A 24,423-nucleotide genomic window follows, 5' to 3' on the forward strand; every position below is an offset into this window, starting at 1 on the left:
TTTCCTGTGTCTGCCTCGAGACTTATTCTACTGACTTTTCTATATGTAACTTGAGACTTCTTCTACTGGCTTTTCTGTGTCTGGCTGGAAACTTATTTTGCTGGCTTTTCTGTATCTAATATGAGACTTCTTCTACTAGCTTTTCTATGCCTGGCTGGAAACTTATTTTGCTGACTTTTCTGTATCTAATTTGAGACTTATTCTACTTGCTTTTCTGTGTCTAGCTTGAAGCTTACTATCTTAACCTTTCTAAGCGTGGATCAACAGTTGTTCTAATAGCTTCTCTGCGTCTGAAACGTGACTTATTCTACTAACATTTCTGTGCCTGTTTCGTCGATACTTATTCTACTGACCTTTCTGTGTCTAACTCGAGATTTATTCTACTAGCTTCGCTGTATCTGCCTCGAGTCTTATCCTATTAACTCTTCTATATCTAGCTCAATACTTATTCTACTTATTTTTCTATATCTAACTCGAGATTTATTCTACTAGCTCTCCTCTGTCTGACTCGAGACTTATTCTACTATCTCTCCTCTGTCTGACTCGAGAATCATTCTACTGACTTTCCCGTGCTTGACTTAGGATTTGCATATTCCACAGACGTCGCTGTGTCTAACATGGCCAATTCACACCGACAGTAGAACATGCAAATCCCAAGTCAGACATTTCAAATATAATTTTCCTCTTCTTAGAAAGAGTCATATTTTGAGCCCCCATAATTCTTCTCCCGCATTTTTCATATCCCGCGAAGAAAATTAACATTCTGCTTCGTGCCTTCGTGCATTTAAAACCCGACGAAGAAAAATTGATCTCAGGAAATGTATCTAGATGCATAATAGTAAAATGTTTACATCTTTTTTCGTTCGGCAGCGTTGCCACGAGAAGGAAAAGGAAACAGACGCAATTATTGTGGACACGGCATACACGCCAGCTGCCTTTCGCGGGAATTAATGATTACTTAAGCAACTCGCGGGGAAAACGACTTTTGAGCGTACATAAGCACACGTACAGCTCTGGCTAGGAGGAATTCATTAAACAACAAAAAACGCTAATGGCGCACGGAGCAACGCCTACGCCATCGAAAGGGTCGATAAGAAAATAACGTAAGAGGTTGGAGGAACGAGTCCTCTTTCCCCTGCTCGTTTTATTAGCTTCGATTAATTCATTCCGATAGGAGTTTAGAATGTGAAATTCTCGTATCTGCTATCTGTCGAGGAAAAATATGAACTTTTAAAAAGGTGGGATTACTGTAGATATTATTGCCTAGAAATACATTAAACGTGATTATTCAGAATAATTTGAAGGCCTGGTAGCAAAAACGATAATAAATCATTTTTGAAATTTTCTCACTAGAGAGAAAATGATTCAAACTTAACATTTTTTAGGTTATAAGCTTAAGACATTCCTCCTCTCTATAACAATAATAATTAACACAGTCAAGATAATCAAGGTATTAAGAAAATTAAATTAATCTCGAAAACTTAATTCACTCTGTGAAATATCAATTTTAATACATTCTTTTATAAAGTCTAATGGAATACTGATCCTAAATGAGAGTTGCAAATCTGCAAATTCATGTAATATACTACGTGACTTAGGAAAGGTCAACAGGTAAGCTGAGATAATTCAAGAAACTGGACCGTCATCGAAGTTGACGCAAAGGGATCACAGATGATGCATTACGCACTAATAAGCGAGAGTTCTGAAGGGAAGGTTAAGGAATCACATCACTTTAAGTATATTATCCAGACTTCCTGACATCAAGCCAGGCCAGGATGATTAATCAGAGTTCCTCTGGGGACTTTGTTTGCTTATCCTTCCTCACAAATCAGTTCCAGACAGAATCATTCATAAAATCACGAAAATAGCTATCAGATGAACTCATCTATGATTTCAGGAGAACAGGTTTAAAATTTGTCAGCCCTCGAAAAGTAATCACATTTCTACTTAACAAATAAATCATAAATATACAGAAGAGTGCTTAAAAAAATTATTCTGCAAAAAATGTAAGAAAAAGGGAAGATTCTATTTTCGAATTTTATGAACTTGTAAATTCTGAAAACAATTTACTGTCTGTATTAAAATTTGAAGAAAGTGGTGAAACCTTAAGAATGAAATATCTCCACAAAAGAAAAAAGAAAAAGGAAAATGGATTATAGTAATGTGAATAATTAACTAATGTTTCGAACACATGTGAACAGATCTCTTAGTTACTCTTTTCAATTTATTAAATATTGTATTTCAGCAAATTTGATGTTACTTCAATCGTTCGACGACAGAAATCGAATGAGAAATTTATTTGAAAAACGTAGCGAATGGAACGACTCGTCCATCAGAGTACTTTTACGCACATTCGAGGAATTATGGATTGTGCAAATAGACGTGGAGCAAATACAATTGCGCTTAACGACCGCAATACATCTCAAATATCGACCACTTCCGTTTTGATTTCCGCTACGTGGAACGTGTACCATGTAACAGCAGGAGTACGCAAATATTTCGAAATGCTGTGATTGCTGTAATGATTGGCTCCATCTTTGCGACTGTAAGCTGCATCTATTAACGTGGAGAAGTTTAGCATAAAAGGGAATCTGCAATTCAATTTTCTTTTAGAGGACGAATTTGAAATTGAAAGCAATTCCATTTTCTTGCTTCTTAAAGAACAGATTCTGGGCGCACAACAGTCCAAGAAATTAATTCCAGGCAAAATCAGATATTAGGAAAAAATAACGCAGAGTTTTCGCGAAAAAGTTACTCAGGACTAGATAAATAAATTTAGTACAATAAACATTCGAAGATGAACAAAATAAATAGATAAAGCTACGCTCAGGTAATTCTAATAAAAGAAAATCGTCTATAAATAAATAAATAAACTCAGTTTCGAAATTGGTAAAAAAAAGAAAGTTACACCTAGAAAATTTGAATAAAAAAATCAGAAATAAATAAATCGTTTAGTGTAACATACTTTCACTTTAAAATTGGAAGAAGCAAAAATAAATTTACACCTGCGTGGTTCCAGTGCAGAATTTATTAAAATATAAATAAATAAATGCCACGAGTTTCTGCTTCAAAATAGGAAAAAAATAAAAGGCGAAATATAGTTGCGTAAAATATCAAAAAATATTTTTAAACTCTCAGTCCCACGTACCATTGAAAATACAGACGAAGAAAAGAAAAATAGTTTATTGCACATACGTTCTACTAAAACAATATTTTTCAATCACCTCAGAATGGAATCACGTAATGTACATAAATAATCGTATCCATAATCCGAATCAATCGACACACTTTGACGACTAAAGGGGCTCGTCGTGTAATCTAGTCACGATTCGCGGATCCCATTTAGTGGATGGAAATCCCCGTCTCGTCCTCGGAGAAATTAATTTACATTTATCCCCCGATTACCAGCGTTGATTAAAATCGAGCTTACTGGATCCTGCGTGGCCTAAATTCGTCTAAAACCTGTTTGTCTTTCGAACCTGAAAGCGGGGCATAAATCTTGCGTGCCTTTTTATTCTGTCACCCTTACATGTTACGACAACGTCAATTTACGTTAACTATTCGTGACTCCTGCTGTACATCTGCTATCTTTCTTGTTTAAAAGATAGGTTAACATGGTGACTGCCACGCTAAATTCGCTAGAAATATAGCAATGATCTGATAACGAGGAAATAGTGTATTTTTCTGCACTTATGTTCAGGCAAAGTTGGCTGTAACTGAGAAATTAAATGACAACTTTTATCATCCAAGAAATTAGTTACAATTTAAGCGCAGAGATACACAAATATATAAGAAGATTTTGAACATTTGAAAATTTGTAAGCTTGAATATTCAGGATTAAAATATTTGGGAAAATTATGATTTGTGCTCTAAATAATTAAGAATTATGAAAATTGAAAATCAAGAAATTAAACATTGATATAATATTTCATAATCTGAAGATTCGAAGAATACAAGAAGTGAAGAATTGAAAATTAGAAGAACTAAAGCCTAGAAGAATTGAGGGCTAGAAAAACTGAGGATTAGAAGAATTGAAAACAACAACAATTGCAGAATTGAGGATTAAAAGAATTGGAGACTAAAAGAATTGAAGAATTGAAAATCAGAAAAATTGATGATTAGAAGAATGAAAACTAAAACAGTTGATGAATTGAAAAATTTAAGGATAGAGAACTAAAGAAAGAAGAATTAAATCTAAAGAAGAACTAAACTCTAAAGAAGAACTAAAAACTAGAAGTATTGAAGACTAGAAAAATTGAATACTAGAAGAATTAAATGCTTGAGAATCCAAAATTAAAAAACATATTTCAGAAATCTGGCCTCTAGATTCACCAACTAATGTTCTCAAATATTATAAAAACCTGTTACAAATCCATACCCAAAAATCATAACTACACAAAATTCTCCATATCAAAAGGCATCAAGCCAAGCTCCTCCTCCACAACACTATTTCTTCACTTCTCCCCTCTCATCAGCATCATGCCTACCCTCCTCATTATTATTCCCAGTAATCCCATCTCCCTGATCAAGATATCAGATCACTCACAGCAGCAGCATCCTCTCGAATGAAAGCATTGTGCCCGAAAGGAAGTGTATTCGAATTCCTCTTCCTGTCAGGTCAAACGAATCTCAGCTAGCTATCGCTGTTCGATACGGTTGGAAATTCTTAATTGAAAATACTCCATCGATTTCGCGGCACTTGGAAGTGGATTGTCGTCCAGGATAAATAGCCGAGGCCTTGGCAGAACGAATCGAGGAGGGTGATCGTTAGCAGTCACCTCGCCCCGAGAACAATCTCGAAAATCGTAGGTGGAGGCAGCCTCGAACGAGCTCGTCCTTCTCTTGTTTCGACAATTTCCATCGAGGCACACTCAGCTGTCTGGCAGACTCAAACGACTTGGCGAGACAGTCTACCTTCCAGGGATTTGAAATTTCACGCTGCCACGAGCATTTTTCCAGCTCGAGGCGTTCCGTGATCGCGAATAATCGAATATTTACCGTAACTTCTACTTGATCTGCGAGGAGTAAGACATGGCTGACACTCGATCACTGGAGTGACTTTAACGCGTGTTGAGGTTTGTGGAGAACGATTTGTGGCGGCGTCAGGCTTGTGTTATGGGTTCATAGGGGAGTGGAGGAATCACGCGTGAAATGATGCGAGAGAGTTGAAAAATTTGAATAGAAAATGCAGTGAAGGAAAGAAAATTAAAATTTCTTTAGACGAATAGTAGCCACTCGTAGTGACTAAGAATATTTTGTAGAAAAAATGTATTCTATTGAATAAGAGTAAAAATGCCAGGATATTCTTCTATTTTTGTATAGAAGACAAAACTTGGAAATAGTGTGTACATATACACTTTAGAAAGCTTAAAATCATTTTAGATATTGGATTATTAATAAAGTTAATAAAGTAAGGTTAAATTATTGAATATAGAAAATCTTCGTATATATTATTTAAAAAATAGAAATACATTTTATGATAAGAAGGTTTCATTTTAAGTGTAGCTTTAAATAAGTATCGATAAATATAATTTCAAGGTGATCAAATTGTGATCTGTATTTTTTGATGAACTGTATCTTTTCATTTTACATGGCCCTTATCTTTGATAAGACAGATACAAGTTACTAATTCATTAATGGATCCTATCGACAGATATAAGTTTTTCGTGTTATCTAAGCTACTAACTAAATTCTAATTATAAGTTATGAGCATGTATCGGGATGATATGTCTCTGAGCTATCATACAGAACGTAACACGTACGATCTACGCTAGTCACTCAAATCGTAACACAGTTGGCATATTATCAAGATTACGTTGACACTACCTGAAATTTGGAAACACTGCGCGACATAGAGTCAGACAGTGTCATAGTTCATTATAGTACTTCCAAGCAGAAAGGTTTTGGAAAATCTGGATATTTTATCGTTTGAAAATTCTAATATTTTAACACTTGCTATTTTTCAAATTTTTCAAATTTAGATATTCTGACTATTCTTCATATAAATAACAATAGACTATACACACCATTTTTTGACTATTTTCTACAAAAATTATAGTAGATAATTATTCGACTATTTTTCACAAAAATAACAATAATATTGTAGGTGACTATTCGACTATTTTTCACAAAAATAACAATAATATTGTAGATAACTATTTGATTATTTTTCACAAAAATAACAATAATATTGTAGATGACTATTCGACAATTTTTCACAAAAATAACAATAGATCACAGATTACAATTTTAAAAATCTTAATATCGTTAACCACATTTGTATACCCTCCCAAAACAAATGAAGAATATATATAACACCACTATCAACTGCACAATATTCTTAATGAATAAAATCAACAAGCTTTAAACCACAGCTCACACTATAAAAAAAGAAAACCAAATAATACCTAATCTCATCACAACATGCCACATCACCTTCACACAAGCCCCAAATTAGATCTGATTCAACAGATCAAGCTTATCGAGTCTCCAAAGATTCCACAAAAGATTCCCCCCAGAAACGAGCGTCCCAAATATCGATCGATCGAAACTAGAAGCAGCAAGCTGGCTCAATCTCCACGTGCAATGCAAAAAGAACCAAAGAAATCCAAAAAAAATCATATCTCGCGAGTCCTGCAATGCAAAAAGAACCAAACAAATCCAAAAAAAATCATATCTCGCGAGTCCTGCAATGCAAAAAGAACCAAAGAAATTTTAAAAAAATCATATCTCGCGAGTCCTCGCAGGTCTCAGAAATCGTCGACCAAAACTCCTTCTAAGAACTCAGATCGATTCCTCGACGTCCTCTGTTCTAACAGGAAACGTCGGCGCGGATTAACGAAGGCGCGGCGCTTTCGACCACGAAAACTGCACCGTGAAATCGAGCAGTGGATGGGGAGGGTATTGGATGAACTAACAGCGAAATGAAAGGAACTTTCAATCCGTCAAATTCTGAGAGACGAAAGCTATCGATCCCTGGGAACGAAGGGATCGCTGGTGCCTTCGACGAAAGATCGTCGATCATGCTTGCGCGATAAGTCGGCGTATTAAAAAAGTTTCGCATGGGGATCGATGGAGAGTGGGAATGATGAAGGAAATCGTGGAAGGAGGCCCCTGTTCTTGGGAATCGGTGGGAACAAGCTTGTCGAATTTTTCTGTGGTGAGATATTGGGGAAATTTGGCGACTTGAAGCAAGTAGAAAGAATAGGCAGGAATTGTCCAGTGGACTCAGAGACTTAGAGTCCATTTTGAACCCTGGAATATCTGTCAACAGACATAATGGTAGTGGTTGGTCTAGTCCTATTGGCAAGTTGTCACAGAATTCTGGTCACAGGGAGTGTGCAAAATGCACTCTTTTTGTACTGGCAATTTGGCGATAGTAAAAGATAGAGGCAAATGCAACTGTTACTGGGACGTAGCTATGTTAATTTTTTCAGAGCTCAATTTTTTGAGGTGTTCAAACTGATCAACTTCAATTCTGTAGAAATTGTGACTTATTGCATGGTTAATTATTTGAAGATGGAATAATTTACCTGTGTGATTACATTTACTGTCTGAAGTAATAGAATTGTATGTGGGTGCCAAGTAACATTTAATATACTTTTATAGCAATTTTGGCGAATTTTAAAATCTTACACAAGCAAAAGTGATCATTTCTTAAATTTCAAAGTCACTGTATTATATTATATTTTTCTTTCAATTCAAACATAATTTTAAGATATCTTTCTTTTACTTTTTGTTTTGAAAAGTCGATCATTTTGGTATCTGGGATACTTATTTCTAATTTTAGCGCATTAAATTGTATCACCAAACATTGCAATTTAAATGAAATTTATGAAAGAGATAACATTTCTCAATGAAGCGGCTTTACAAGATAAACATGATTCACTCTGATGTATCATCACTAGCTTCAAATGAAATATCTGTTTATCAGAAAGTATTAACTGAGATTCTGATGTAGAACGCAGGTAACGAAATCAATTCAGAAATATTTTATATCTTTCAAGACTACAAATAATTTATAAAAGTCCTATTGTCTTAACCATTATTTTTTCATTTTAATTTTGAAAATACTGTGCAAACACAAAAAATACAGAATGGGTATACACCTACAACTGGGACTATTGTTATCACTTTGGAGTAATTGAAATTTCATTTTCAGAAATTCTAGACATTTAATTCTAAATGAATGAGTTGCGACCACAGAGCCCCATTGAAATTTCTAAAAACAAAAGAAAATCTAATTTGCAAACTTGTGATCAATATTCCCTTTTTAGAGTCTTCTTCTAAAAAAAATAATTTCTAGATCTGTAAAACCTCACTTCGCTTACCCAAATAAGAAAGGAATAGAATTATAAAATTAATACAAGAAATTTCACGATAATTTTGTCAGAAATAATTTCAATTTTCTTTTGAATATCTTCTAGAAATAATAATCCTAAATTGTTAATATACTCTAATTCAAGTTTATCATCTAGAAAAAAGATATTTTGTATTCCACAGAACTCTCCTCCCACCTCAAAAATGAACAGTTGCAATAATAGCTACCTAACAATTACTCAAAATTTCAGCAGAACACATTAGTGACGCTTACCATTAATTAAAAGGCGATAGCGACCAAATAAGAAACTTTACAACCTGTTATGATATTTGCACTGAATTTGCATTTAATTAATAGTTCAGAATATCGTTTCAATTCGCGCATAATGCGAAACAAAATGAGCGTGCAACATATTTCAATGGTCGAAAGCGAAATTGGAATTAAGACCACTTCGATTAAAATAATGATGAAACTGCGAACTTGCGTGGGTCGTAGAAACAGCGAATTGCAATTTTCGTGTTTAAATATTTGCAAAAGTAGAACGATACTGCGAAAACAATTATTATTAAACGAAACGATGCTAAATCCTGGAATTTCAAGAAATGGAATTAAAATCCCTTACAAAGTTCAATCGAAATGGCAACCGAAAATGTCGAAGTAAAAATTTCAATTTTTAACAAAAATAGATATGAAATAATTACAGTGAGCTTGTTTCGATTTTCAATTTTGGGAATCAGGATTTTTTACTGAAAATAGAATAGAAAATAGAAAATAATATAGAAAAACTTCTGTCTGAAAAAATAATAAAAAATTCAATATTCTTAACTTATTTTTAACCGTCTATTAAAATCTAATAATAAAATTTATTTCATCTTCTATTCAAAGTTTAAATTCGACATTATTATGCTTCAAAAATGTTTAAAACAATTTTTCTAAGATTTGTCTCCAAATCACAAAACAACAAAAATATTCACAAGTCTCCATAACGAAAACGTAAGAATAGTAAATAATTTAAAAAACTCTTTAGCAGAAGTCGCTGCCAATTATTTTCGCTGAACGCAGCATTCGCCGTGTGCAGTGTGCGCCTTGCGAGATTTGCGTTCGATCAAAGCGAAGCAGGGACAAAACTAAGCTTCCATATTATTTCAGCGCAAAAGACGCCTGTTTTCCTACTTCGCAATCCCCCATTGTAACCCCGACAGAAACTGCGTTTCAATTGAAGCCTGATGCCGCTGTCAAAGCGGAAACGTGAGGCAACGCTCGGAGCCCCTGGTGTAGACAGCCTCGATCGAAGATCGTTGAACAAAGAGATTGCATGCATAAGGGGCTTACATCCGCGTTGCATCGTCGTACGACATGACTAATTAGACACGCATTTACATTCGATTAACCTGCGACTCCGAACGCCTGACATTTAATCATCTGCCTGTTTGTCAGAAAGTTTGACACACGTCGCTTATGTTCGTTCAAGTGATTCAGTTTATGATATAAATTGACATCAGCAGACTCCGCGTTATTCCAGATAACGCGGGCTGCTCTGATGCCAGGCTTCGTTAACAGATTTTGGTAACACTGAACGAGCTGATAAGAGCTTTTAATGCATGATTATTTTGAGAATTTAGAGTGCTGAAGATTCGAACGATATCTTTTTTTAGATTTTTTTAACTACTGGGAAGAAAGAATTTTAATTTGTAGGATTTTATTCTTAATTAGTTTCTTGGTTTCTTTAGAGTGCTCGGGAAAATTTGATTAGAAGAGTAACAGTACCTACTACTACTACTAATAATAATAATAATAATGATAATAATAATAGTCATAATATTATTGGTACTTAATTATACTACTACTCGATTTAGTAATAGTATATATTATACCAAAACTGTCTATCGACTAGTTTTCTGCAATATCTGTACTTTCGAATGCACCTAGAAGTCAATTCACTATTGCCAATTATTACTGTATCAAACTGAAAGAGTAAATTTTAAGAATTTGCATACAGAAAAGTACTTCTTCTTAAGTCAATCAGTGACAGTTTAAAAACCAGTGAAGTATGTCTTTTCATTCAATCATAATAAATACAATTTCCGTGGAGTGACAAGGTCAACACACCTAAAAACAAACAATGATTCTCGCTGATAAGTTATCTATCGAAAAGAGACAATAGTTACGAATTTTTTGTCTTCATGATTGAAACCTTTTAAGACAGATAAAAGACTGAAATGCTTGAGTTGTTACTAGTTGATTAGTTTCTGAAACCCAAAATAACACAATGCTCTAAGAATAGTTTTAAAATTCTTAACAAAGAAGACAACATAGATAACCAGGATCTAGGTAATTAAAGTTCATCTATCAAATCTAAAATTTAGCCACTTCACATCTAACTAGATGTAGTCCTCTAGTAATCTCTGATTTCTGAATCCCAAGATAAAACACGTCCTCAAAAATGGCTGCAGGACCCACAACGCAACAAAAACACTCAAACACCAATTAACCAAGTTTCTCCTCTCTCAAATACCCAAATACCACAAGACACAGGCCAGATAGCAACCTACCCAATCTCCCCTAAGCTAAACACTCTACCCAACAATGCCCCTAGGCCAGAATCCCCCAGACTGCTAAAAAGAACGTGAAAACTCAGTTCCCAGAGGGAACAGGTAGCACTCAGGATCCCGAACAAGTAAGAAACGCGTCAGCAAGTCTGATCCCCGCGACCAGATACCCTTGCCCCGCCGAAATCGAAACTTCGCGCTCCAGGAATCCCGCTCAGCCGCTTTCAATTCGAAACGGAGAACGGAAACCATCAGCTCGGCGGATCCAGGACGAGGGAAACTTTCGCAGGAATAATCCTGCCTTATTTCGCCTGGCGATCACAAAGAAACGGAAACTGTATTAAACGCGAGGATTCCGTTTCGCCCCGCGCGATAAATTATTAACAGGGAACGAGGGATCCGATGGCTTCGCGAAAATTAACATATAAATATGAAAAGTTCGCCGAGTTCTTTCGCTTCGAAATATTTGCAGCAGGCTCGCAGGAGGTGGTACCCAGCGAAAATAACTTTCGTTGACATTATTAAAGGCGTGAATCTAGGTTATCCAGGGGAGCACGGAATTTCCAGACGGGACACCGACGTACGTGGCGGGACATCGAAGAATTCGCATTCCTAGTGGTCATATCGACGTTATCGTGCTTGAATATTCTACGCAGGTACTCACCTAAACAGCAGGAATCCTAAACTGGTGACTGCGGCGCGGCGAACGTCGTCGTTGACATCGGATACCTGGGGAAAGATACTTTATTAAAGCGACTGATAACTTAGCTGTTTGTGACTAAAAGCTATTTAGGATAAAAGCATCAAATAATGCTTCTATGTTCCTAATATGGCCACTTGTAGGATCTCGTGAACTAATCACTGAAATTGGTAGATTTTTAGGTCTGCTGCAGACCAGTTTTTTTGCCACTGTGTGTAACAGGGAGGACAATTCCCAATTTTTAATTATGAATAGTATCTCGTGAACTAATCACTGAAATTGGTCGATTTTTAGGTCTGCTGCAGACGAGCTTTTTGCCACTGTGTGTAACAGGGAGGACAATTCCCAATTTTTAATTATGAAGAAGGAAAGATGTACGAATGCGACAACTTAGCGGCAAATTTGCGTATTTTCAAGAGAATGCAGATCTTGTTTCCCTACTTTGCGTGAATTTCCTTGTTCTTCATAATTAGAAATTGGGAATTGCCCTTGTTGCTACAAGCTGTGACAAACAAATACTCGTCTGTAGCAGGTCTTAAGGTAAAGGTATTGAATAAGGTCCATTTTTCTATATTCCTAATATGGCCACTTGTAACACTAAAATTGATCGCTTTTTTACTGACTTAATACTTGAATGTGTATAGGAAAACATATTGTAATTGCAGTGACATGTAATTAACAAGTAAGGGGAAGTATTTTAGTGAAGGTGACTGGGTGCAGAAATTTATTAGCCCGTGAGAATTTTATATCACATGTGGAAAAGATAAGTTTGAAACTTGTGTATGCATGAATATCCAGCAGCTAATTAATAATATGTTTGAGGAGTTTGATTAATTTAAACAGCTTTCTTAAGCAAGACTGTGTTTTTGTATTGTGAGTATGCGTGTGTTTAATATAGTCTCTAATATTTGCATTTCAATTTAATATATATTTAGGTACTACAGATGCAGACAAGAAATTTGAAGGTCTTGTAAAACAGACTTTGTTTGTCGAATACGTAATCTCAATAAAAATATTTCAGAAAACATTCACACAGCACCAAATTTATAAATTATCTTTTTGCAAGGAAAATGGATACATGGTCAAGTAAAATTTTAATTTTAATTTTAATTTAAAGACACAAGTGGTCCTGTTCTAACTTCAAAACCGAGAAAACCTTTTTGGTTACCTTATATTATAACATGTATTTTAATTTTGGAATTTTATATAGAGGATTTGACAAGAAATGTCAGAAATTTTAAGGAGTGATTCAGTATGTTAAAATAAGACGAAAATGAAGAATGGTGAAATTGTGTTTCATTTGTCTGAGATATTGATTGCTGAAAGAACGTTTGAAGTGAAATATATCTGACTAGACTTATTCTACTGGCTCATTCTACTAGCATCTCTGCTCCTGACCTGGCCAAATAAGACATTTGTTAATTAAACACATTCACTAAATAACGACAATTTATCCATACTCATAACAAAAGATTGAAAATTGTGAAATAATTCTATCACTCTTAAATAAGCTTAAATTTCGCTATTGTGCAATTTTCTATTGTGAAACTAAAAGAAAGCCAATAGAAGAATGAAAACAGAGATAACACATATCCTAAGATATAGAGATTGTAATCTTAACAATATAGAGACCATGATTTTTTATAAATAAAGATAATATCCCCATTTTATTAAAAGCTACTTCAAGTAACAATTTCAGTGTTAAATACGTAAAAGTAAACCTTGTGTTTCAGACCAGAAATTACTATTTCCAAACGAGAAATTATAAGGTACTGAGACTTGAAGATTATATACATTTTTACATCTTCAAAAATAAATCTTTCTACGTCTGTATTGGTAATTAATTGAACTCTCGATACGTAATTTTAATTATCTCCGTGTTGTCAATTGCCTGACGATTTAATCTCACGTGAATCTCTGATAACATAGCATGGTTTACAACATCGGTTTATATTGAAGATAATAACTACTAATGATGCCACGAAATTAATTTGTTCGCTAAAGTACATTCACTGTTCAAATAAATTATTAACTAACCCATCCACCAAAAATGAAATTTTCAGTTACGTGTAATTTGAGACACTTCAGGGATATGAAAATTGAGCAAATGAAAAAAGAAACGAATTAGGTATCATTTCTATTAACACTAGTTGCCATTAAGACTTCTGTCACTGATACAAGGAAAAAATTGTAAAATTTGTTTTGAGGTGTTCAGTTTGTAAGAAACTAATTTTTAATGATAACTTAACGACAATTAGAAGAAGCTTATAAAATGGCGTGAATCGTGTCAATAGCAACCAGACCAGACACAGAATTTGAAGTAATCTGAATTCACTTCAGAGGCTTTGAAGCGTTAATAATATTGAAGCGTTAATAATATCCAGAAATTTCAAACTTTAATGTATTAATTTCTGTGAGTTATTTTTTATCATTTCTTAAACCAAATATTAAAAATTCAATTTCACGACACCACTCAAGGATTAACAATCTCATATAAAAATTGAAGAGCTTATAACAAAAACGTCAATTTTGTCTCGTCAAGTTTTATCTCCTCCCATCAGAAAAAAGAAATACTGTAACATCTTTCATTTTTGTTCCACTAATTAATATTCTTTTTAGCAAAATATTCAGTATAGTAGCATATACTTTTTATATACAAACTCCATTATGTTGCAAACTCTTCTGACTACAAGAATTCCAGAGTACTCTGGACTCAAAAAGATTATAAAATTAGACGAAGGCTATTTTTATTATGAACTCTTCAACCTACACCTCCAGGGTTCACCAAAGCCATCCAAAAGAATCCAAAACGTCCTCTAACAACTTACAGCAACATGCAGAAGCTTCCTAATAGCCTGGTTGTTTCCAGTACCACAGTAGGCCATAGCCAGCGTGTACATGCCGCTCCTGCGAAGTATCGGGTCCTTATCAGCGCACAGCGAGGTCACCAAGGGGTCAGCCTCCTCGAGGCGGCCGTACATGGTGAACGCGATGCCAACAGCCAATCCTCGTAGGATCTTCTCGTGCTGCGTTTCCTGGGCATACTGGAAAAGAAGGAAGAAAAAAAACGAAGCTAGAAACGTGAAACTTTATACAGACAAAAGGAGCTCTGCTTCCCTCTTCTTACGTACAAATTTTATTAAACGAAGTACTCGAGACAAAGGCCTTGATATAATGCTTGAAAACGAATTTCACTGCTCCAGGAAATAAGAGATACTTCATTAAAGGTACGCGTCCCTCTGAACGGGACACGGTTACGTTCCCAAAGGCAAGATCCACTTCTTTATTCCGCGGTCCTTATGAACAGCTAGTTTGATGGAAAAATAACGGAGGAGGAAGTGGATCTGCCTTTGTGGAATCAATCCACCTCGTAAGATAATTTCCTCGCGGTGGATTGCAAGGTTTCATGGATTTGCTTCATAGTTTCTCTTCGATTCAGTTTATTCTGAGGCAAAACAGACTCTTTGTGGAGAGACTGCTCTTATTATTAGGGGTCTTTTACAGGATCGTCCTCCTAGTTAGAGAAACGAGGCGATATTTGGGAATTTTTTTAAATAAAACTGACAAATATATCAATCTAAAATTTTGTGATTTGGTTTATCGATGCTTAACCCTTGAACGATGTTTAACGAGTATACTCGTCACATGAAGAAATAAAATACCGTTTGTAGGCCTTGCCATTTTATTATAATTCATTCAAATTCACAGTAAGTGTATTTATTCTGCATTTGACGAATATACTCGTCATCGCTTGATTTTATTTATGCAAGCAGATACATTTTCAAAACAAAATTCCATCGTTAAGAAGTTAAAAAATGTGTGAACATTTTTTATTAAAATAAGCAAAGTTATAACAATCCTGTCAGAGTGTCTAAAAAAACTAATCTGCATGTCGATCATAAAATCAGTTCTTATAGCTCTTTAAAACAGAGGAAGCAAAAAGATTCTTAATCTCTATGAGGATGATTATCCCTCAAACTAAAAGAAGTAAAAAAATATTGAAAAGTAGAAGAACCTAACTCAACACTGTCTGGAAAAAGCTTCCAATCCTTGTGAAAATTAGCTTCTTTTTCCACCTACTTTGCGAAAGTCTAATTTCTCAAATATCAGCTTTTTAAAAACTATTACAGAATAATTAACTAATCAAAATACCTATTCAAAATTATTAAAACTATTCAAAATATCATAGTTGCCACTTGAAAGCATGTTATTTCTAGGGCCACAGTTCTGTCAACGATATTCACTGGCGATAGAACTACATCCCAGGAATGGCACTCACAGCAACGAGCTTGTTAACTGGGAACGAAAATTCTAGCCGAGGTCTGGATTCGTAGAGCAGCCCTGACAAAGCGAGGCAGTTTGTCCTGTACCTATTCCTCCAACGACAGTAAGTGGATTTCGTTGTCTCTGAAGGGCAATCGCCTCGCGAGGAAATACGGGAAGCCCCGAAGAATTCTTTCGAGGCGAGTATTCCGCGGATAAATGGGCGAAGATTATGCATGGGAGCTGGTGCACGCGGACTTCGCGGAGAATGGGCATTATGGTGAGAAATCGAGCTTCTGCTGATAGCATTTCCTTTGGTTTTCTTATTTTACACTGGAATAATAGTCAGAAAAGTATCAGCGTCTACTACGCGTAGCAGAAGGAACTTCATTTATTTATTTATTTAAAGTAAATGTCCCAACACCTAAACACTCAAGATATCAAATGTCCCAGTATTTGAGGAACCTGTTTTAATTATGAGGTCTCAGAAATTGGAGATACTATGACACTAGTTTTTATTTTTAATTAGTTGTGCCTGGTACAGTAGAACTGTAGCCTAAAATTGAATAAAATTAACGTTAGTATTTAAATATGAGGAGACAGTTAACTACTAGGACATTTATTATTTTTAAGAAACGAAAAATAAGAAAAACTGAGCCAATAAATAAACAAAATTCAAAATAAAAATAGCGATAAGCCTATACAGTATTTATCTGTTATAAGCTCGCGGTTAGTAGCAACGAAGCTTACTTCGTAAAGCTTTCTATCTTCTTCCTTCACTCTTATCATCAATGAAACAGAAATCATCAACGTAGATAGGTACTGGTTATAAATGACAATTTTTCTTCTTTTCTATTATCTCGTTACTTATCGAGTAGCGGATCTATAATGATTAAATGTACCATGTTGTTTTGAAGGGCAGATCTTGCTCTGGAACCAGCAGAAGCTATTAAATTTGATCTTGTTACTGTAATCGGTGTTTCTATAGGCTGTTGACTTTATTTGTATAATGGAATTTAAGAGATTACTTCTTTTCAGAAGTATGAAATAATGCTTCGTTTATCGATTACTTTTACTACTTGTTTCCTCGTTATATGTAAGCTCATGACTAGTTACACGTAACGAGGGTATATAATAAAATATCCATAAAGCATCGCCATGCATATAAAACAGGAATCTGTTATCGATTTATAAACTGTTATGAGAATGGTACCTTATGACACTATAATGAATGAATCTAATAATGATTCTATCTTTAAAAAAGTAAATAAGTTAACATGTATTTTGAAATAAAAATTCAAAGTAAATTTTAAATAACCTTAACAAATAAGATCAAAATTCAAACTAGATTAAACATCTCTTTCAAACTAAATATTCAAATACTTGAATTTAAAATATCATAAGTACCTAAAATATTCAAGTACCAAATTTATCCAATCAAAAACTGTGCCCAAAATCTAAAGAGATTGAATTATCGAAAACTATCTAATTGGCTAAGTTTATCTATTAATTACTGATTAACAATATGAAAATCACTTAAAATGATGTTAATATGACATCAAAGGATTGTCATAGATATTAATAAGTAAGATATGCCAATATCTCAGTTAAGAAGCTACATAAAAAGAAATATTATACGTCACAATGCAATCACACCGATGAAGTAATAAAAATGTTCAAACATGAAAAACTCTTTCAATTATCTAATTTTTACACTTATTCAATTAAAACCACGAGATGAGATAACACGATTATAGAAGTTTTCTTATAAATAACTGAAAAGTGGAAGCGTAATATCATTTGTCTTGATATGATCTATTATGATATGAGATTCAATTACAACATTTTACAACAACAAGAGATCTCACTAATTATAATTATGCTTCTATATATATATATGAATTGTCTTTGATCAGTAATTGTTTGGCGCATAAATATAATTTTTTGTATAATTTAATATCACGTTATATACACATTTTAAATGTGTTCAATAAGACATCAATTTTTTATAATTAATGCATTTCCATCAGATATCTTCGTTATTATAAATGTATCGATATGCAAATATTCTGTACACGTTCCATTAGAATTTTTAACTGGAAACGAACGAAAACATCAGAAAGATTACAATGTTGCGCAAACTCTGCCAGATTAGCCATGTTTGCCTCCGCTTAATTCTACAGAAGAAAAACGCGTTGAAATTTCTAAATAAAAATTCTAGCTTAATCAAACTTGTCCAAATTTCTTCTTGGTTAGCTCCTTAATTATCTTTCTTGCGTCTTTATCCCTCTAGGGAGATAAATGCTTTTATCTCACAAATATGGAATAAAATTTCTTAGAAAAATTTAAAAAAGGGTATATTATACAGAGAAACACTTCTACTTCACAGTAGATAGTGTTCAGTGGTCAGACTGTGAATGTAAATTTAATTAACAATAATTTACACAAAGAAAATAACTTTCCTGTGTATTAATTATTTTCAATTTCTATTATTGACCAACTTTGATTCTACAATATAATATTCTTTTGTTATAAGCTTATTATAATGTTCTCAACATCTTGAATTCATAGTTCCCTTATAAACTCATTGCAATATTCTCAATAACTTGGAATAATATTTACCATTATAATCTCATGCCTCTGACAAGACAAAAGTGTCTTATGTCACTTCAAAATTGAATTCAAAAGCATCTTCCTCACTATAATCTCCTCATCAAAAATTCACTACCTTATAAAAAGCAAAATTCTGACTCTCTCACTAATTCTGATCCACCATCAATTCCCTAAGAACGATCCTCCTCAAACCTCAAACACAGAGTCAGTTCTCAAGGTTCAGCTTCCGAAAAGCTAAACACGAGAAGATTTCGCAATCAGATCTTACGACAAGAGCTCATCAAGACCACACTCGAGGCTATGAATCAGTGATCGACTGATTGGACGAGTATCAGCCACTTATCAAGGAGCGTAAGCTACTCGAGTGGATCGTTGTTTCCGTTAAACCTATAAAAGGAGCTAAACCGCGCGAGTGAAATAGTCTGATAATTCCCTGACGCGTGGTACATCAACGAAGGGCCACCATGGTTGCTCCAGTAGCTCTGGCGCTGGGTTAGTACATGAAAATAGTAATCCATCGAGCCAGAGAAGCGAGCAAGGTTGTAACAGGTTGGAATTTATTTACAGTCTATCCTAGCCTGCTTGCTGCGTTGATGCAGGCCAATTACACGATTTTCCCTGATGGAGATGGAGTACCCCACCTGATTAAGCTCGACTCTACGCCGCTAACTTTGGAGGAGCTTGATACATTGGCCACCGACGTCAATTCCATCACTTTCACGCTTTACACACGGTTTGAAACATTTTGGTTGCATAATTAGGGTAGAATCTCTGCGAAAGGGGTCCTCGATTAATATTGGCTTAATGGGAGTGTCAGGCTTGAAACATCCCTTTGATGGTTGTATTTAGGTTTACATTACCTTAGTTTCAATAGACTAGTAGTCAATTAAAGTTCAAGTCTCAGTCAATGGGTTGAAACCCTTATTGGTGTTATACTGAATAGGGGTAGGGTACTCAATTACTGTCACTTTAAGGATTGACTTTGCATACACTATTGCATAGTTTCTTTATTTATTAATATCTACTGTGGTTATTTGAAGAGAAAATTTTGTGTGGCTTTTAAGGCTTCAATTTTTTTAAATTTAGTAATGTGAGAGAAATATTTTGAGAGCTACCATTTTCATCCTTGAAACATGATTGATGGAATTACTGGCATGCCAAAAATATTCTCAGCTGATCAAATACTGCCTCCACATTTAGTGTACAAATTTAATTTCTGTCTTTCTACAGTAAATAACAATACACTAAGTGACCTAAACTCATACAACAGGACCTCGATTAATCAACTTAAAACCAAATTGAAGAAGTTTTAGTGTTCTTCCAATTTTTGAAATTTTGTTGAACTATCCTTAAGTCTTGATTCAAGTCAATCTCATTTCAGATCGAACCCTTCGAATGGACAAGTAATAGCACTGAACGACATCGCCAGTGTCAGTAGAAGCAACTGGAGGGCGAATAGACCTACAATTATCGTCACCCATGGCTGGAAAAGCGCTGGTGACAAGTCATCCTGCACCCTAATCCGCGATGGTAAAAGAAATGAACCCTGCCATTAAATTCTGACATTAATTTTCACAACAATCCTAAATAATTCTAATCTTCTCGTAGCATTCCTCAAGGTGCAAGACTGCAATGTCATCGTAGTAGATTGGAGTTCAATTGCTAAGAGCATAATATACTCCCAGGTTGCTAAGAGTGTGCCAGCTGTGGCCGAACGCGTAGCCTCGTTGGTCAACTTCCTGCGCACTAAGGCTAACCTGAATTCTGGGAATACAAAGTTTATAGGACACTCCCTTGGTGCTCATGTTATTAGTCTGGCAGCGAGGACTGTGTCTAAGTCTGCACAGGTTTCTGAAGTTATTGGTAAGTAGAAACAAAGTGGGCATTTAGATGGAATAGAAAAGCTTTGGAGAGGAATGGAAGAGTTAATTGGAAGGAATAAGGGGAACCAGAGAACTATTAAACGTATCTACTTTGAAATCTTAAAGCATTTCTGGAGATTCTTGAGTAACCACCTGTTGCTCAAGCTAGATGTGAAATGAATCTATGAAGAAAGACGTCATAGCAGACACGTTGATTAGGAAGGTGAATTAACTACTTGGATAGGACCTTAAAGCTCGAAAATACTTGACCCCTGAATAAAACTACTTGAGAATGGAAAAAATTGATCCACAACGTGTCTCTACTACTAAAATAACCTCTGTTGCTAAAATAACTTTAGGAGCCGCAATTAAAGCTCTAAACGCTGGAATCCCTTGGGTTCGAACCTCTACTAAACATTCTTCAAAGTCCAAGCTCAGAATTGAAAGTTCAAACGAATTCAAAATCAATAAAATATATCACGGAAACAATTACTAATTTCCTAACATTAATCTTAAGAACTTTTCTTAAGAATTTTAAGAAAGGTTTGAAAGTTTGATCTTCATTAAAAGCTCAGCTTTTAAAGTTGAACCAAGAACCAAAGCTTTATGCATCACACAATGGTGCCAAACTAAACAGATTCTTTTGACTGTAGCTCTCGATCCAGCCAAGCCAATGTTCGAAAGCAATGGCCCCGATGGCAGAGTGGACCGTTCTCACGCAAGAAACGTTCAAGTTATTCACACGAACGCTGGTCTCTTGGGAATGAACAGTGCAGTTGGTACCTCTGACTTCTTTGCCAACGGAGGAAAGAGTCAGCCAGGTTGCAACAGCGACATGCTTGGTAAGAACAAGACTCCTTTCCAACAATTTCAATTATTGAAGTTAAAGGTATTGCACCATGAATCTCTATTCGCAAAGTAGCGATAAGACTGATTGCAATACCTGTTGAGGTACATACAAGGAAAAACCCTGTGATGAAATTTATCTTTTAGTACTAATATTTATGTTTAATAATATTTATCTTTAGTACTAATTTTAGCTGATACAAATGATAGCTAATAAAGATTGCAATTTCAATAGGTGATTTTAAACTGGAATTGAGCACATTTGTAGAAATGTAGAAATTACTTTAAACGCAAAGATTCTTTAACTGTTTTGCTGATTTTGAAGTTCTCAGAAAAGTGTCTAGTTTTGAAAACTGTTAATGTATAATTTTAATTCACAATTAGTGTAGTTGATATTTAAAGTACATTTTCTTGGATAGGTTCTTGCGCTCACGGACGCAGCTACGAATATTATAGCGAATCTATTACAAAGCCAAGGGGCTTCCCTGGTACCTCTCAAAATGGAAAACCAAGAGCATACATGGGTGGTCCCAGTCTTGATCCTAGGTAAACTATAGTCTCAAATTTAACATGCACTACTAATATTTAACTATGACTAACACTACTGTTTGTATTTGGTCATGACTCATTTTTTATATTTGAATATTGTATTTCTGTTACAGTGCCAGAGGGTCTTACGATGTAAAAACTGCGAGTCACTCACCTTACGCGCTCGGTTAAAATATATCAGTATTATTACAGTTACTATATTGTAAATATTTGTATACTTGTATAATATTTATAACAAATTACCCTTTTTGATACGTTAAAATGGATATTAAAATAAAGCTCCTCGTCGAAGATTTATGAATCAATTAATTCTATTTTATCACTAACAGTGATGTATCAATGAATTTTTGAAAATAAGTCAAAGAATTTTATGCAACAAATGACCCCTAAATCTGATTAATGACATTTATAAAAGAATTGTTTCTAAACCTAAAATTGTGATATTCAGTGGTATAAGATTAGATATTTGAAACTCATCTACTCTAAAAGTTTTTAAATAAATTTTTCCTTACTACAGTGTTATCATTTCTTTCGTTACAGACAACTTAATTTAAGATACTAATAGATATTAAATAATAGTATTTCTACATTCGAAAAATGAGAAACAAGATTAAAACACTTAATTTGTTCCTAATATTGAAACGTAAACATTGGCGCAAAGGTATCTCTAAGGGTCGTAGACCGACCTGACCCAGGTAGGAATAAAACATCCCCACTTCTATACGACCTAAAAACGACTTTCAATTGGGAAAAATACCTGAAGACTTTGGCGCATTCTCTGTTCAGACTTCTTACAGTCAAGTGTTATCTGTTTCTAATACTTTAAGTAAAAGTTGCGTGAGTGGAGATTCGAGTCATTCCTTGCCTACACGTATATCCAATTACTTAAAATTTAAATTAACCCTTCATCCATTTATTCTAAATCTATGGTGATGGTGAAAGAAAAAATTATCATAGTGTTTTAAAATGGGTGAAATAACTTTGACCAGTGCAGGATCATACATATATGGATACTTATCCAGATGGGTGACTTCTAAGAATTCAGTGGACTGAGAAGAAAGAAGAAGAAAAGGAAAACAACGAGTGTGAGTGAGATCGAGTCGAGCTTCGGTCGGTAAGTTGTAAAGTTTACAATGTAACACAAATATATGCATTTGGAAAACTCAGATGATGTCAGTAGGACAATACAGTATTCAGAGGGGTGTTCCACTCACTATAAATAAGAGTAATAGCTGTGATCAGTTTGCCCAATAAGGGAAAAGCGTGTGTGCTGTCATCAAGTGTTCACTGACACCTTCTGAGCTCCTAACAGTACTTGGGTATTCAAATACCTCATTCAGAGTTTTACTTGTATGAAGCTCGAAGTGAGCTTTGAGATCTTATTTCCAATAATTAGTGGGATAGGAGTAGCGATAGACACTAAAGTATTACAGATAACAATCTGCTTTTTGATATTAGTACAGAATAGTGTACCAATATACTATTGTACCACTGTAGTTCTTTCCAGTAAAATTATAATCTCTCTGCTATCATTTGGCATCCAAACTTTCTTTCGACCGACGTTGCACATTTATGACCAGCCTAAACTAATGCGTAAGAAATTTATTTCTCGACTTACCGCCACCATATCTTCTATCACCTGGGTCGATTTAGATCCTAACATGACCATACCCATCGCGATACCCGCTGCCTCGCCAGTAACAGCGTCATCTTGATAAAGATTGAATTTCAGTTGTTCATACACATCCTGTCTGTATGAACCCATGGCGGCTAAGCCTAAGCCCAGGCAACCTCCATGGCGAACTATCTGTTGCACAAAGAATACATTATAAGATATATTACCTTGTTATACTACCTTTGGTAAAAAGTTTTCTAGCAAACGCAATACGAAGTTATTTAAAAATATTGTAGTTTCTGAAACGTAAAGTGCTATTGTATGAATATAAAACGTATGGGAATACTAGATGAATTTAATTTCACATTTAAAAGCTTACAGTATTTTTAAATAATTTCATATTGCTGCGTTGGATTGAAAACTTTTTGCTTAGAGGTTATATGTAGTTCTCGAGACACGAGTAGACAAATAATCGTGTACATACCTCATTTTGTGCGTCTTTAAGTTGTCCAAGTAAGTAATCCGTAATTGCTGCGCCATGATTTGCATGGATTAGACCAAGCGCGTACAAACCGCCGCCCTCGGAGTAACCAGCTCCCGCGCCTGTATCTCGCGGCAGATATGTTTGCATTAATGCTAAAGCTTCTTGTTCGTGGCCTCTGTGAATTACTCCCAACGATGCTGTCGCTGTTAATTTGGCCCAATTCGTTGCGCGAGCCAGCCATTCTAAATTGTCTCTGAAAAACGAAAACTTAATATATCCAGCTTCTTTGAGAATTCATGTTTCCCTAACCTATTAATCAAACATTAATCGAATAGAATAAAGTATAATTACCTCAGAAATTGATCACTAGTCGTTCCAGAATGCATGTAAGCATTTGCTATTACTGTGGCAGTGTGACAGATGGAAACTCGTATGGCATCTTTAGTATTCTTGAGTATCAACATATCAGTGTGATTACTACGAATTAAAAATTGTAAGTGCAAATCTATTGAAATCTCTCCTCCCAAAATACTGGATAGTGCATCAACTCTATCTTGTTGTTCACGTTCTTCGGCATTCTAGGTAATTAAAATAGTAAAATCAATGAACAGTACTATCTTCG

General features: G+C 34.8%; 2 protein-coding genes across 3 annotated transcripts in view; one reads left to right on the forward strand and one right to left on the reverse strand.

The window, feature by feature from the left end:
* Rpn2 (Regulatory particle non-ATPase 2) overlaps positions 1 to 24,423 on the reverse strand; it is a 110,466-nt gene that overhangs the window by 84,271 nt on the left and 1,772 nt on the right. For both annotated transcript variants that reach the window (XM_076391373.1, XM_076391374.1), the window contains 5 exons: positions 24,153 to 24,379; positions 23,802 to 24,054; positions 23,321 to 23,509; positions 14,398 to 14,613; positions 11,534 to 11,598 (listed from right to left, as the gene is read on the reverse strand). In XM_076391373.1, coding sequence (XP_076247488.1) covers positions 11,534 to 11,598; positions 14,398 to 14,613; positions 23,321 to 23,509; positions 23,802 to 24,054; positions 24,153 to 24,379 — 950 coding nt within the window. The remainder of the gene's footprint in view (positions 1 to 11,533; positions 11,599 to 14,397; positions 14,614 to 23,320; positions 23,510 to 23,801; positions 24,055 to 24,152; positions 24,380 to 24,423) is intronic.
* LOC143186815 (pancreatic lipase-related protein 2) lies at positions 18,904 to 21,984 on the forward strand. The gene is made up of 7 exons (XM_076390602.1): positions 18,904 to 18,937; positions 19,013 to 19,178; positions 19,827 to 19,975; positions 20,054 to 20,308; positions 20,961 to 21,149; positions 21,573 to 21,699; positions 21,816 to 21,984. Exons 1-7 carry the CDS (start codon positions 18,910 to 18,912, stop codon positions 21,871 to 21,873), a joined length of 972 nt encoding a protein of 323 aa, XP_076246717.1. The 5' UTR covers positions 18,904 to 18,909; the 3' UTR covers positions 21,874 to 21,984.

Source organism: Calliopsis andreniformis, unplaced genomic scaffold (assembly GCF_051401765.1).
Source record: "Calliopsis andreniformis isolate RMS-2024a unplaced genomic scaffold, iyCalAndr_principal scaffold0022, whole genome shotgun sequence".
NCBI lineage: Eukaryota > Metazoa > Arthropoda > Insecta > Hymenoptera > Andrenidae > Calliopsis > Calliopsis andreniformis.

Coding starts and splice junctions, on each gene's coding strand:
- LOC143186815 (XM_076390602.1), top strand. CDS start 18,910: ATGGTTGCTCCAGTAGCTCTGGCGCTGG. Junction 18,938..19,012: donor TCCAGTAGCTCTGGCGCTGG/GTTAGTACATGA, acceptor ATTTATTTACAG/TCTATCCTAGCCTGCTTGCT. Junction 21,150..21,572: donor TTGCAACAGCGACATGCTTG/GTAAGAACAAGA, acceptor TTTCTTGGATAG/GTTCTTGCGCTCACGGACGC.